This window comes from Mus caroli, chromosome 14, assembly GCF_900094665.2.
Source record: "Mus caroli chromosome 14, CAROLI_EIJ_v1.1, whole genome shotgun sequence".
Taxonomy (NCBI): Eukaryota; Metazoa; Chordata; class Mammalia; order Rodentia; family Muridae; genus Mus; species Mus caroli.
The window spans coordinates 56,680,475-56,696,245 of record NC_034583.1 but is presented as its reverse complement, the minus strand read 5'-3'; the positions used below and the strand labels follow the sequence as shown (position 1 = coordinate 56,696,245).

General features: G+C 46.2%; 1 protein-coding gene across 2 annotated transcripts in view; it reads left to right on the top strand.

Moving 5' to 3' along the window:
* Positions 1-15,504, top strand: part of Elp3 (elongator acetyltransferase complex subunit 3) — a 62,587-nt gene extending 47,083 nt beyond the window's left edge. For both annotated transcript variants that reach the window (XM_021181881.1, XM_021181880.1), the window contains exon 15: positions 14,355-15,504. In XM_021181881.1, coding sequence (XP_021037540.1) covers positions 14,355-14,431 — 77 coding nt within the window. In that variant the 3' untranslated portion in view covers positions 14,432-15,504. The remainder of the gene's footprint in view (positions 1-14,354) is intronic.
* Positions 15,505-15,771: the final 267 nt, after the last annotated feature.

Below are 15,771 nucleotides of genomic sequence, written 5' to 3'. Positions count from 1 at the left end.
TGTTACCCAGACTGATAATCTGTCTTCGCATGTCCAGCTTGTCTTATTTTTCTCCATTACTTTAGTCCCACAACAAAGTGCCTGGCTGAGACAACCTGGCCAGCCCTGATGAGCAATAAGAAAGGTTTCCCTCTTCCAGCTTACCCTGAAGTGGGCCAGAAGTACCACAGAAGGGCAGGCTGCTTCAGAAGGCCTTATGCCTGTACATCTGGGTGGGGCTGATCACCCACAGAGCTTGCTAAAAATCATTTTAGCACATTCTGGCTCTTTAGGTCTAGTTGTGGATGAGAGCCCACAATTGCTAAGCAGCCAGTGTGCTGCCTCTGATTGCCCTCAGACCATGGATGAGAAGCTAGACTTTAGTATTCTCCAGATGCCGTCCTTTCTTCCCAGCCATCAAGGTTGTAACTCTGGCCCATAGCCCTAAACCCCCAGATGGCACTGAGTCATGTGACTTTCCAGTGTCTTTGAGAGCCTAATCAGGTTTCCATTTTCCATCACTGCCTTCCTGACATCGTTTTCCCTCAGAAGTATCCACCCAAGACTTGCCTGAGGTCAAATCTAATTGCACATAAGAGCCTCAGTCTGTTTTTCTCTGAGCAGGGTGTCTTTCTGAGTGGGAGTCAGTCAGCATCTGTCCTCACCAGCTTTTTATCATCATCTAAATGATAGCTCAATTTCATGTCATCTGCATGGTGAATTCCTAAAATAACAAGAAGTGACTTACTTAGAGAAGCGGGCAAGGGAACCTTTCTGTCAGCTGCAATGCTGGGTCTCCTCCCCTGGCACCCTGCAGAGGGTTCTTCTCCAGCTAGAATGGGTTTCTATAGGAACAGCCCCGAAGGGCTCCTTGGAACTACAGTGAGTTCTTTGAGAGAAAAGTTGGTGAGCATCGTTGGCTGTCCTCTGGTCTGGGACCCACTCCATTGTGTAAAGAAAGCTTCATATAGATTCCTTGACTTCCTCTTTGGCCCTGATCAGCCTTCCTGAGGAAACATTGGACACATTTGCTATGTGACAGGTGCATCTTCTTTCTCTTAGTCCTGTATCCCTGATCTGAGAAATCTGTTGTTCAGAACTTAGAGGATAGCAAGTGTTTGTTATTGTGCTATGTTGTTGATGTTGCTTTCTCCTTCCACTTGTTCACCTTGGCTTTGGATTTTCTAAATCTGCTGGTGCTGCTGCTGCTGCGCGTGTGCATGTGTGTGTGTGTTTCCATAGATGATCCTTTAATTTCTTCAATAATTCCATCCTCGTTCTCAGTGAGGCATTTGATGATGAAATTGGTGATGCTAAAGTTTTCATAAGCAGTTGATCCCAGTCATCGATCATGAAGACATAACTTTGGCCATAGCTGACACCTTTCTCTGACGTTATTCTCAGCTCAAAGCTCAGTGCTCTCTATGAGTTGTAGCTTTTTTTCTAAGTCTCACGCAGTGGTGGCATGGCTTCCTGTCTTGGCATGATTCGTGAGGACAGGAGAGACAGGACCATTTATCATTTTGTTGGCCTGGCTGTAAGAGTAACGCATTTATGTAGAACTTGGAAAATTCTGCTCTGGTTCATTCCGGCTTCCCCTCATCCTGGCAGCAGGTTTCCCTGCTACTAAGATTTATGACCTGGGGCTCTACCTCTAGACAGTATTATTGACGTCACTGTAGAGCAGAGAGGTTCTGTATATTCTCATTTTCCCTATTTAAAAACATTGCTTTCATCTGTTACCTCCATGTATTTATTAAAAAGTATACACGTGTACCTGATGAATCAGCCTACAGCTAAAGCTGGAGGAGAAAAACTGAAACTGCTTTAAGCAGTCAGTCAGATGAAGTTTTTCATAAGAGGCATTCAAGTTCACTCACTTTAAAGTGTATAATTGGCTTAGTAAACAGTTTTAAAGTTAACTGTCATCTTTAAGTGTGAGAATTATTTAAAAGCAAAAATTAAATATTGTTTCATTGCCATCAGAATCACTAGGTGTGTTGAGGGGAACAATAAAAATATAATCTCCATGCTCTGGAGCCTGAACCAGGAGGATTGCTGTGAGTTTAAGGCCAACATGAGCTACATAGTGAGACTCTCATCTCAAGAAGAGGCATGATGTTGAGCTGCCTTCTGGGACTGAATGCTCAAATGGGCAGGAAGCCTGCTCTCCACCACTGACCCCATCTGCAAGGGAGGATGAGTCCCAAGGGAGTCTAAACTCCTTCCTTAGATCCAGGCCACTTCTCCACCAGGATTAATTGCTTCTTCCCGCACGCAAAAATGGGCAAATCAATGCTCTCAAACCAGCTAGTTTATAAAGTAATGTATAGGTAGGAAGTAGCTGTTAGCTCTTGGTGAACTACAAAGCAGTTAGTCCCAGCTGTGATTGAGGGCTTTACCGTCTTAGTGGTTTACCTGAACAGTCTCTGTGGGTTCCCAGCTACATAAGATGAACAAGTTGTATTTACTTTTAAAATGTGTTGTTTTGCCTACATATAGTGATCAGCAGTCCGTCCATCAGGAAGCAGTTTTTTCTCCTTCCTTCATGTATGCTGTAAGGTGCAAGGACCTCTACTGTGGAAGCTAACTACAATCTTTAAAATGCCATCACTAATAATCACCATGGAAACCAGAATTCTGATTTCACAATGTCCATACGATTTCTACAAGGGCAAATATAACTATCAATAGCCACTGTTTAAAAAGCCACTTAACACCTTCAACAGAGTGAGGGATTTTTTTCCCCCACTCTGGCAATCTTGGCTAGGTATCAGATTCAATCATGTTACTGTTTCAGTTTGCCAAGCTAATTGCTATGCGCTAAGATAGACAGCTATTCCCCAAGCTCCCTGACTACCTTCGTCATAAGCAGTATTCTATTTGTGATCTTTCAAGTAGAAAATTAATATGGCCATTGGCCAAGAGCTGTACAAGCTTGATAGATCACACAGTGATGGTGAGAGACGAGGAAAGGTCTGAGTGGTTCATGTCAGAAGTCTTCCAAGTCAGAGCGGGAGAGCCATTCTGTTTAAATCTGTTACAGTGCCAGTGATGGGGAGGGGAGAGGAAAATTTAAAATACAGGGTGAGTAAAACAGGCAGTATGGATATGAGGTCATCCTTTATCATGATACCCAAAGCCATGTGCCCTAAAGCTGTGACTAGCGTCCCCAGTGGTGAAAAATTAGTGTGTCTGTGCCTTATATAATCCAATATAGCTTCCTAGGACAGAAATTAATGGTCTTGTGCCCCAGTACCGCTGATTAATAATGCCCTGTGTAGGCAGAAAATAGCAGTTGTTTCTTAGGCTTTGACCAGCTGAGATTTACTTCCTGGACCTGAGAAACCTCACCTGTATCCCAGGCTCCTACACAGCTCCCTCCATTTTGGGTGAAGGTTATTTTATTCTTTGCATTATAATCTAGTTGAAAAGCAGGGTCTATTTGTAGCCACTTCTGCCTGATAATGGACTCATAATCCTACCAGAGTCCCCAGAAGAGCTTCTCTTTATTATGGCAGACTGTTTGCTAATGGGTCAGGAAGCCTGCCAAATGCAAACCAGTTTGTGCCACATGTGCATTTGTGTTAATACAGGACTTAGCAGGAAGGAAGAGAAAGGGTTTCCTCTTTTGTGCTCTCTCCTTCACCCTTCATATAATTTTCTTGTAAGTAAATTACTCCTCAGCATCCCCTAATTGAATGCACATTTTCTGGCTTCCTTGTGTCTTCCATTTTGGTATTCTAACAGTGACCATACATGTTGTCTTTTAGATGTGTGCTCCAATGGAATTGTTCTTATTACTATCATCTTGCTTTTAAAGACAATAGATACAGCATAAAAACTTGTACTATCACAAGTCCTCTATTAAATTCAGCATCATTATTAATCAGACTGGCATTGATGGCATAGAATGCTGTTCAGCTAGATAACAAATTGAGTGCATGTTTTCTAATTGATGTCCGTCGTAGCTCAGCTGTGGAGGCATTATTGCTTAGCTCATCTGGGGAGTCTTTATTTCCTGGTTTGACACGTGTCCCTTATGATGAGTCAGGTACCAGTTTACTGTAGATAAATGAGACACCAGTTTGCAGCATTTTGCATTAGACCATCCCACAGTAAGCATCACGTGACCGTCCTTAGTGCTCGTGGCCGCAGTATTTCTCAGTAGGCCACCATTTGGATCTTGGGGACATTTCCTTAGCAGAAGCAGTAGCGCTGGTTGTAATGGCCTGTCAGCAGGGAAAGGACCACACTGTGGCATTTATCTTTTAGCCTTCTTGTGTTTGATAAATGTCTGTTTCACCATCCAAAGGCCAGCCTTGCTCCCATGGCCGTACTGTAGTAGGCTTCTCCCCAGTCCTGTGCCTACTAGTACCCAGCTAGTCCTGTACTAGTACCCAGCTAGTCCTGTACCTAGCCTGTGGATTTTGGCAGTGGTGGTTATATATTTTCAGCTTAGCATAAAGAATGGGTCGTACCATGTGCTCTGTGCTAATATCCCTAAAAGTCTAGGAGCTTTGAGCTCATGGCTGCCTGCCTTTATTGTAAAGAGGGTGCTTCTCAGGCTTCTTGCTGGGGAAGCAAGCCTTCTCTAAGACTTTGGTCTTTTTTGGTTTTTTGTTAGTTTGGTTGGTGGGTTTTGGTTTTTTTGAGTTTTTTTATTTTGATATTTTATGTATTTACATTTCTACTTTTTTAATGTTTTATTGCAATATTGATCATGAAATAATGTCTTTTTTAATGTTTTATTGCAATCTTAACTCATTAACTCTCCTAGGAAGACAGTTGGGTTTCTTTTTTTCTTCTCTAGAAACATTTGACATTGTCTTAACTCATTTAATTTAATAAGGCCTTATTTTTATATCTATTACAGGCAGGATTCTTCCTCTTAATTAAGGTGACTAGATATTGTTAAATGTTGCTGCAGCCCTGCAAGCCGAGCGTTCTCGGAGTCTTTCAGTTGGGGGATTTTTGCTTCTGTCACATCACAGAGCACATTTTCACTCTTCTGGAATCCTGGCCTGAGCTCTGGACTCTGATAGCCGTTCTCCTCTCTCTGAGAGGAGTTGGGCTTGAGGGTTTAAGATGGTGGCTGTGGAATACATTCTGCCCCTGAGCTTTGAAGTGGGTGTGTAGTTGCACCCCCTTAGGAATGGTTGGCATAGCAGTCCAGGCCCCCAGAGCTGCGCCTGTGAGGGCTGCTCCTGCCCCTGTGAGGGCCGTCCCTGCTCCTGTGACTCATACAGGTTACTGGTTTGAATTATTTGACAAACCAATCCTTCCCTTGCTTCAAATCTAGTGGTTTAAAGCAGAAATAAATGATTTGCTTCATGGTGCTTTGTAAGAACGTCAGCAGGATATAGAGATGGCTTTCCCCTGGGCTGTGCTGTGACAGACATTAGCTGGAATGGCTTCAGAGCCTGGGTGTCCTGGACAAGACTGTCAGCATGAGCACCTCGGCTCTGACACCGAAGAGAAGAGAGTCCTTCTCCGTTGTCTGAAAGTACTTGGGAAGAATTGATACTAATTCTTTTTAAATGCTTGATAGAATTTACCTAAAGCCATTTGATCCTAACTTCCCAGCCATACATTTATTTAAGGAATAGAGAGAAATGTTCCGTGATCATGAGCCTGATTCTCTTTACTGCGGTCTGGACTTTGTTCTCCATCCACTTCTGTGTCTGTTCCTGAAGTGTTTGTCCATTTAATCTGGGTTGCTCGGTGTGCTTGTTTACAGTCTTCCATAGGATGCTAGTATAATTACATTTCTCTTATGAACACAGGAGTAATGCCTCCTCTTTATTAAAATATTTCAGTACATTTATTTAGCAGGGGAGGCACTTGTGTGTGTCACAGCACATGTGCAGATGTCTAAGGACACCTTTCCTTCCCCCTTGTGTGAGACCCAGGGATTGAACTCAGATGACCAGTCCTGGTGGTCAGCACCTTCACCCTTGAGCCATCTCACCAGCCCCTCTTGTAACCGTTGTTTAACATTTAGTTGTTTGCTCATTTGTGTGTGTGTGTGTGTGTGTGTGTGTGTGAATGTAAGCAATGTCCCTGTCTATTTCTGTTTTAAAGGCATTTTCTCTGCGGTAAGGTTGGGCAGTTTTAGGAATGAACTTTTGAGTTTATTTTCTGTTCAGTATTTTCTCCCCAGTTTCTATCATTGCCTTTCTTGTGCGAGCTTTAAGTTTAATCTTCTCATTTTTTATCTCCCCCCATTTTCGATTTTGAGATATTTCTTCTTTTAGTATAACTGTTTTCAGCTAAACATTTCCCTCTGAATGCCACCTTTGCTGGACTCAGTGATTCTGAGAAAAAATGCATTCAGTTTTTTAACAAAAAAAGGCTTGGGTCTTTCTCTGAGGCCCAGATTGGTCTAGAACTCACTGTGTGTCCCAGCCTCACCATAAGCATCTGGCATCTGTCCTCCTCAGCCTCCTGAGTGCTAGGATTATGGGAGTGAGCACCAACCTGCTCTGCACTCACCCTCGTGGCTCTTGCTCTCTCAGTTCCCTGGCATTACTTCTTTGGCACCTTGGTCAAGTAAGAGTATATTACTTCATTTCCACATGTTTATTATGAATTCTGCAGTTTTCATTGTGTGTGCAAGTGTGTGTGTGTGCGCGCGCGCGCGTGCGTGCGTGCTTGTGTGTGTGTGAATTGCCCTCAGCCTCACAAGTAATTGTCCAGGTCTAAACCTTAGTACCAAGTCCTAGGACATTTGAGGCAGAGAGAAAGCCTGGAGACTTAAAGATGGGGCAACACCACCCCGCCTCCGTGACAATCCTCCCTGGAATCCTTTACGTCTTGGTGTGCACCAGCTGACCCAAAGCATGGGCTCCTTCTCTGCATCTACAGAGAAGTTGATGTCTTAAGAACCTTCCAGCTTGGCAGCATGCCTCACAAGTGCATGGGTGCCAAGGTCTCCTTGGGTAGCTATAAAGCATGGGCAGCCCCAGAACTACTGCATCACCAGAGTCCCACACCATCATAGCCACCTGTGGACACTGTAGCTTGAGGTCCTGCCTTTGGTTTCCCCTCCCACTTGTCAGCTCCAACGTCTCCCTTCTTCCTGTTATTGAGTTCTGGTTTATTGCATTGTGGTAGAAAAGAGTATTTGTTAGGCTTCAGTGTTTTCTGGCCTGACATGATTTCCCCACAGAACACACCACAGGCCCCTCTGAAGCCGCTTGCTCTACTGATGGCTGTCCTGCAAGCGCTGGACCCCAGCCCATCTGTCCCCACTGTGTGTTGTCTTACCACAGACTGTCCATCAACAGATTCACAATTATTGCTATATGAATTTGCTTTTAAATTCCATCAGAAGCAAAGAGAATTGACAAGTCAAAACTACAAAACCAGTGGCTTTCCTGTTTGCTTGTGTGCCCTTCCTTTAGTTCATGTTGCTCCAGGTTCCGTCAGCCTTTCTCACGTGCAGTTCTGGCAACAAAACGCCTTAGCCTTTGTCTATCTGGGACTGTCTCCCTCCCTTCGTTGTCCTTGTCAGATACAGAACTCTTAGCTAGCTGGTCATATTCTTTCCATGGTTAAGTATGTGATCCCACAGTTGAGTGAAGACCCCTTACATGTGGCGAGATACCCAGGGAGGCCACCACCCACTCAGAGGAGAAGGGGAAGGGGTGACCGGGAAGGGGGGCAATGAGTAGGATGTAAAATGAATAAGTAAAAAAAAAAAAAAATTAAAACAAAAAGCATGTAGGGTGCCAACAACCTCACCCTCCAGGGCATCGTCGTGGGCGAGGACAGTCTGGGAAATCCAAATAGAACTTCTAAGTTACCTGCTTCGGCTCTTGGTTCCTTTTACTGTGTCATCTTCAAAGAGCCATTGCAGTGTGCAGAGCAGAGTTAGGCTGCAAGTGCCCTCTTTCCAGTTGAGACTTTAATGACTTGCCATAACTAGCAACCTTGAGGAGTCAGTCCTATGTGGCTAACCATTATCAGTGTTATAAGCTTTCTCTCTCCCTCTCTCTCAGAACAGGAGGAAAATTGTCATTCCATTAACTGATTCTTTTCAGATGTTGAGAGTAAAAGCCTTTCCCTATCTTCCATGTCAGTGTGGTTTTGCGTGAAATATTGCCGTCCTTGTGGGTCAATGACATGCAACAGTAAATGAATGAAACTAATGACTATTTCCCCGTGTTAACACTCCGCATATAGCAAGCCTTCCATACATAGCTGAACCATAAGTAATTAAAATACAGTTTCTTTTCATTGGTCTATTTCCCTGGGTTTTGATGATGGTGATGATGATGATGGTGATGATGATGATGGTGATGAAGTGATCATCACCTCAGACTTTTATATCTATTTTTCAAAACTCTGATTTCAGCTTCAAAGAAAGGATTAGCATGTTTTGTCTTTCTCACTTCAAGTTTGGCTGTGGGAGTGTGGTGATGTGGGCTCAATCTTCATTCAGTCCAGCTAACGTTGCTAACAATAAAGGGCATCCGTGTACCCCAAGAAAAGAAATGTCAGCAAGCAGGAGTACACCTCCAGGTTTCTAATCCTTTCCTTGTCGGCATGAAAATGTCTGCATCATGTACGAACGTGTTCTTTCCTTGAAGAATACCAGGCTGTGCCGTGTAAGCACACGTTCGTCTGGGATCCCAGCCTTATCTCTTCCTCTGGTTGGTTACACTTCTGTCCCATGTCTTTTTCCAGTTGAAACCCCAGCCTGGGTTTGTTTGTGTTTCCATCTATGTGAAGGGTTGATTGCTTGACTTTCCAGTTGGAGTAACATTCATGTAGTTGAAACTGACCCCTTTTAAATTTCATTTTAAAAAGCTTGGCTATTACCTGCACCAGATGGAGAGGGAAGCCTATTCTTTATGGGGCTGTGAGTTGTTTGGCCCTGCCTGTGTATCTTAGTCTGTCGGGCTGCTGTGACAGTTACTCACAGGAGCAGGAGAGGTTTAGCTACTACAGTTCTGGAAGTGCAAAGTCCAGGACCAAGCTCCACTGATAACAAAGGCTACACGCTTGGTGTCCTATGCAAGCCAATCATCTGAGGGGACACCTCTGTGTCTTCACATGGCTGAAGGGCAAAAAGATAAACAGGCTTCCTCTATCCTCTGTAAGGGCCCAAGTGCCATTCATGGGACTCCCACCCCATAACTTAATAACCTCCGGATTGCCGGAGCTCTTATGCTGTTGCCCTGGGGATGAAATCTTGACTTGGGCATCTGGGTAAGGGAGCTGCAGATGACCCCTTGCACAGCCACATGCAAAAAAAAGTCAGGACCTGTCACAGGTCCTGACTGTCACACTCTTTCTTTTCTCGATGGAATTAAAGTCACAAGAGCTTCTAGCTCTTGATTTATCTTGCTTTTCAAAGGAAAAGTAGAGTTATTTAAGTGTTCTCAGCTATGTAATTGATCCCCTTAGAAACAAAGAGCTGGCTTCCAGTGGGTTGAGGCAGCCCACCAACAGGACCCTCCATTGCCTGCTCCCTCCCTCCCTCCAAAGAAGAAAGAACTGTTGTGTGGGCAGTGGGGGTTCATGTATGAGGGCAGCAGCCAGAGGAGAACATTACTATCCCTTAGAGCAAGGCTGGCAGCCAGTCTAGTCCTTCTCCATCCCAACACACGTGCACAGCCACACCCACCCTTTAACATGGTTGCTGAGCATCTGAGCCCATGTTCTCTAACAACCCTTGCATATGCATCACCCTCTGAACCATCTTCTCAGTAGTGTAGAACTCAAACAAGTGGATTTGTTCCATTTGTGTCTTGGTTAATTGTTTTAATCTTCATGTGCAAGAGCACACAAACACACACACACACACACCATTTCCTAGACCTCATGCAATCTGTAATTAATCTCCCATAGGCAGTGGTTGGGGCATTTAGCAAAGAATCTTGAGTCCTTTCTTCGAGCAGGCAGAGCTATGTCTTAAGCTAGGAGGTATCAGGAGAGTGGATCAGAAAGCAGGGGGCTTCTCTCTACATCAGGGGCTTGGAGAGTAAGCACATTCAGCAAAGAGAAGGGATTGAAGATGCGGTCTCTGATGGTTGCAGATGCCCTAGGAGGCTGGTGGGCCTTGGCAGCCAGAATTAGAGATCATCTAGGGACGGGGGCTTCCCCACTCCATGCTGAGTGGCCCCTTATGGAATGAGTCACACCCTCTCCTTCTAATTTCTACTTTGCCTAGGTCAGCATTCCCTTGAAAGAAGACTGCAGAAGCCATTTTAATAACTGCACACAGTTCAGTCTATGCAAATGTATTTTCTCCTTCCAAAAGATGTAGGGCAGAAATGGAGCCAAGGAGATAACACAGGCTGTTTACTAGAGTGACGTCTGAGGACAGTGCTACAGACAGTTTGGTGGTGTTCCTTTTCCTCTTGCCTCACTTTGAATTGTCATAGCTGGCAAAGTAGTGAACATAAAAATTTTTACTCTGCCTACAATAAAAATAAGGTCCTTGTGACATGGATAAGTTCTGATGGTGGACTAAGTAACTCTGAAAATAAACAAAGGTAGACTTCAGGCTGTGTCCCTCCCTACCTTTGATACTATTGTGATAAGTGGAGACTCTACAGTGACCACCCGACCTTTGATACTATTCTGATAACTGGGGACTCTACAGTGAGCATCCCAGTGACCACAACTGAGAGCACTTGAGCCCTGCTCATTCCGAGCCTAGGGATTTTGCAGCAGCCCACAGGAGCGATGGAGTGGAGAGCTCCTGCTTGCACAACTGTGTGTTTCTTCTGCAGGGGAGAGGCAGCAACAGTCAGGCTGATCTGAGACCAAGACAGCCTAGCACGTCAGCATGGTCCAGGAGGCTACTGACGTCAGCTCCAAAGGGTAATTGCTTTCTCCTGGCTGACTAACACAAGGAAAGTTACCGTGACGGAGGACTTTGCCTGAGATGGAGCCCCACAAAGGCAGAAGGGAGTCAGATAAGGCCTTCACCCAGCCAGTGACTCTCTTTCCAGCTGGCCAAGAGCAGGCACAACACTGCCAGTTTGTCCTTCAGATTGGAGAAGTGGCCATGTCTTAACAGCATGAATCAGGATGCATAAATGCAGGGGGAAGATGGAGTTTGGACCAGACAGAAGCTAGGAATTCCATAGGACTCCAAACCTTTCAGAGTCCCAGGAGCTGTCGGGCTGCTGTGTGTTCCTGAGTACAAAGCTAAGCTGACCAGAGATGGTTCCAGTGTAGCCAATGCCTCTCCCAACCTGGTCTCAAGAACCCAGTTCTATGTGAAGGAATAGAGTCCCAGGAGCAAGAGGCTCACTTGGAATCATTGCTGAGAAATGTTCCCGTGAGCTCCAGGAAAGCCCATGTCTTAACCACACACCTGGGGACTCACAGCTCTCCCCATTATTCACATTCCTGGTTATCCAGGCTTCTCTAGGCCTGGATTATATGAAAACACTCTGCCCAGCTGCAGATCTTAAAACTAGGCCACCGTCTCGCTTTGATGGGGAACATACAAACAAGCAGAATTATGTGTGTCCTGACCTGAACGTAAGTAAATCTAGTGGATCATTTGGGACACTCCCAAACAGAAAGTAAGGAGCCAAGTATCAGGGTGAGCCAGCATGACTGCTTGCAGGGTCAGTAGACCTGTGCCTTCACTGCCGGATGCTTGAGACCCTTACAGCGTAAATAAGTCCATGGGAAATGGCTCCTCTCAGCCAGCAAAGTGGGGATCTGTAAGGTTCCAAAGAGTTGTCCTCCCACCGTCTGGTGTGGTCCTCCCACCGTCTGGTGTGGTCCTCCCACCATCTGTGTGTAGTCCTCCCACCGTCTGTGTGTAGTCCTCCCACCGTCTGTGTGTAGTCCTCCCACCGTCTGTGTGTAGCCCTCCCACCGTCTGTGTGTAGTCCTCCCACCGTCTGTGTGTAGTCCTCCCACCGTCTGGTGTAGTCCTCCCACCGTCTGTGTGTAGCCCTCCCACCGTCTGGTGTAGTCCNGTCTGTGTGTAGTCCTCCCACCGTCTGGTGTAGTCCTCCCACCGTCTGTGTGTAGCCCTCCCACCGTCTGGTGTAGTCCTCCCACCGTCTGGTGTAGTCCTCCCACTGTCTGTGTGTAGTCCTCCCACCGTCTGTGTGTAGTCCTCCCACTGTCTGTGTGTAGTCCTTCCACCGTCTGTGTGTAGTCCTTCCACCGTCTGTGTGTAGCCCTCCTATCTGTATGTCGTCTCCCCCCATCCTCTGCCTCAAAGTGCCAACTCAGTTCTCGTTTTCTACAGTGTGTCCTGCAGGAGCACACTGCTCTGTGTGTGCACAACATGAAAATAATGAGTGTATAATAGGTCCCCAGACATTAGCTACATCCTGATTATGTGCTAGCCACTGTAATAACCCTAGTGACAGAAGCCATTGGCTTAAAGACCTGACACTCCAGGAGGGGAGGCAGAGACACAGGGGGATAGAACATTCAGTACTGAAACAATGTCGCTGTGATTAAAGCCTGTCCTTCTAGCCAGTCAGGAGAGGCGTTAATCCTGATAACTGGGGGAAGCCTCTGCCTAGAGGGTCCCCAGTACCTGAGCTGGGACTGGAGGGCATGTGAGCAAGGGCTGCAGAGGGGTAGCTGGTAGGCAGCAGGGCAGGTCAGTGGGTTAGCCTGATCCGCCAGTTCTGTCCTTGTATTACATTTCAGACAGGAATTCAGTGTTTAGGATCTACCTGCCATTGGTGATCCTAGGCTCTGGATTCAGATTTCTTTCTGATGGCTTGACAGGTGGGATTATCTCTTCTTGTCCTCACACACGCACGTGGGTCACAAGGAAGGACACTGACTTCTACATAAGTCTCACCTGCTCTGGCTTTCACTAGAAGTGATGCCACCTATAAGAAGCTCCTGTGTCTAGTGAGAGTGAGTCAGGCATAGAATTTGCTGTTCAGTTTCTGGTAAACAGTGTTCTAGAAGGAACTGGGCACAGGTGACCATGTCTGTACCTGGAACACACTGGGTTGTCCTGGTCCCGACTTCTTAGCTGCCTCCTCTCTGTACCCAATCTGCCTTAGTTTCCTGGATCCTTCAGGCAGCTGAGTTCTTGGAACACTTTCGTGTATGTATTAAATGGCTGTGCCCCTAAGGTTTTGTAATGAGGAGTGACATACACAGTGAGGTGAGGTGCCAAGAAGGTGGCTTCATTAATAAGTGTCACCACTACTTAGATCAGTAACAGCATTCTCAGCACCGTGAGGCCCTGAACCCTTAGCATCTTTCAAATGTAACCATGATCTGACCAAATTTTGGAGTTTCCTATGCCTAAATTTTGTGTAAATGGAATGTTTTAGATCTGGCACAGTCCTGAGAGAAATGTCTCAACATGGATACGTAGACAGACTACAGTTGCTTTTTCACTGCTGTGTTATATTCCCTTGTGCGTATATCCACCTGTAGTTGATACTTGAGTTCTCTCTTATCTTGGAGTGTTAGAATATTATGTCACCTGCCGGACATAGCATTTCTCTTTTCACTAAGGTGGATATCTGCTGGTTCTTGGAGTATGTCTATGATCTAGAACTTGGGGAAAATTGTTCCTTTGGCAGTTTGAGCCTTCCTCTTCTCACTGAGTCTGAGCTGTTGTCCATGCCTGTTATTCATATGTCTATTGTCTCCTTCTCCTGCACCTGCCCATGTCAGACAGAAATCATAATAATACATGACTGGTAGAAATGTGCAAGGCAGTATGTATGCCTGGTTAGAGTCAGTCCTAGTGAGCTGCATCTATCCATCTGTCCATCTGTCCTAATGCTTAAAACATTCTGAAGTGGATAGAAACAGACAGTGTTCTTGAGTGTTTGGGTTGAAGATAGTGTACTTACAACTGATGTCTGAGGTTGAGGCAGCCATGTGGGGCTGAGCCCTTACCCTGCATCATGTAGTAACTCTCAGTAGTGCGGGAACTGAGTTAAGCCAAAGGATGCCAAGCTTTCTCCCGTGACCCCTCATGTACTCCCAGCACCTCAGACAGTAGCCACAAGCTGTGCGGAAATCCCATTTCCCATCTGCCTTCTCATTCATTTCCAGAAAACTGTTTGCAATACGGGCCTCTTGGATGTGAACTCTCGTCTTCTTGTGCTGTGTTCCCTACTGCAGTGCTGAACAATATTGGTGCATCTGTTGTGCCTACACAAATGTGCTGCCATATACCCTGGTCCTGTGCTAGCTGTTAGGAAAGGGCATTTCTCCCACAGCAGAGTCTATGTTCATGGAAGCCAGCGTAATAGAAATAGGGCAAGTTTCTATATGAGATTCGGTTTGGACAGTAGTGCAGTTTGGATAAGAGACAGGGCTCGAGGCCGAGGGGTTCACAGCTGACTTCTGAGGGCTGCTAAAATTAGGCTGACTAGAGCTCTGGTACTTTGTTTTCCCTGCAGGGGTCGGCACAAGAAATTACTACCGAAAGATTGGCTACAGATTACAAGGCCCCTACATGGTAAAGATGCTAAAATAATGACCACCCAGTCTACCTTCTTGCAGCATCCTCCCTGACAGAAGATTCAAGTGCAGTCTCAGCAGAGGCTGAGGAGGTAAATGGCCTGCACACTCCTGGACGGTCCTCTGCCCTCCCCCTGCGGTGGCTGCCGCTCACTACGCTGACCCCTGTGACAGAGGCCAAACCCACCTCTTTATGTGCCCATGGGGCCTCTTCTGGCTTTAAGGCTTAAACGATTTTTCCAGTTTCTAAATTCTGCATGAAGGCTGCAGGTGACCCATTTTGGCTCAGACGCTGTGACCAGAGCAAATCAACTCCTTTGGCCATCGTCACTCGTGATCGTCATCTGAGGGGCAGCCTCGGGAGAAGATTATTTATATATCCAAAGATGAAAGCCAGACTGCAGCATAGACAAGCTGTCAGACATGACTCCCTGCCCTTTAACTACATGCACATTCACCCTGGAATTTAGGAAATGAGCTTTGCACTGGAAATCTCAGTGGCTGTGCCGTGTCTTGAAATGTGCTGTGTTTGGAGAAAGAAGAGCTGAGGTAGTGGGTTGTGTTAATATGCTTGATGCCAGCCGTCTCCAGCCCATCCTGTCAGAAGCCTGCCCTGACCAGGGCCATCTTGGAAGCCTTTCCTTTGTCTCACGTCTGTGAAAGTCTGTATGTCCATACCCCTGACACCTGCAGGACAGTGTGAACTACCTCCAGCGTGCTGGGCTAGCTTGTGCCAGCCAGTTCATCTGTCCTGAGCAGACATGGTCCAGAATCCACAGCTAGAGCCCAAGGCCCTGGTCAGGAGCAGTCCATGCTCAGAAGCGTCTCTGCATGTTAGTTCTGTGAAGTAGGCGGTGTTGATGGTGCTGCATGAAGAAGGTAAAAGCTAGGCTAGTGTGTGGAAGGAGGCCTGGCTGACCTGCATGGAGAACATGGGCTTTCCAGAGCCTTCATCACCATTCAGTTTGTCCCCTGAGGAGGCCAGGCTCTGAGAGACAGCCCATCTTGCCTGGGCATCTGTCCTTTCCAGCAGTGTTTAGTGAAAACTGTTCCCTAAAAGGTCTGAAAAATAAAGTCTTCAGCATGAAAGAAGAGTCGTCGTGTGGTGCCTTTTCCCTCGTCCTGTAAATGTGATGGCATTTGTCAGGAATTTACAGGTTTTGCTCCCAGCCTGTGACACTGGCTGTCTCCCCCGGGTGCCATTTCCCATCTCATTACGCTGCTGAAGGCGAGTGACAGCAGCTTCTTGGAGGGCGCACTGTGGCACTCCAGCCACGCTCCAAAAACATAGTGCAGGGAATTTAGCTATTTCTTAGTTATCGATTTCCCCCATAAAATATAAAAGTATTAAGCTAA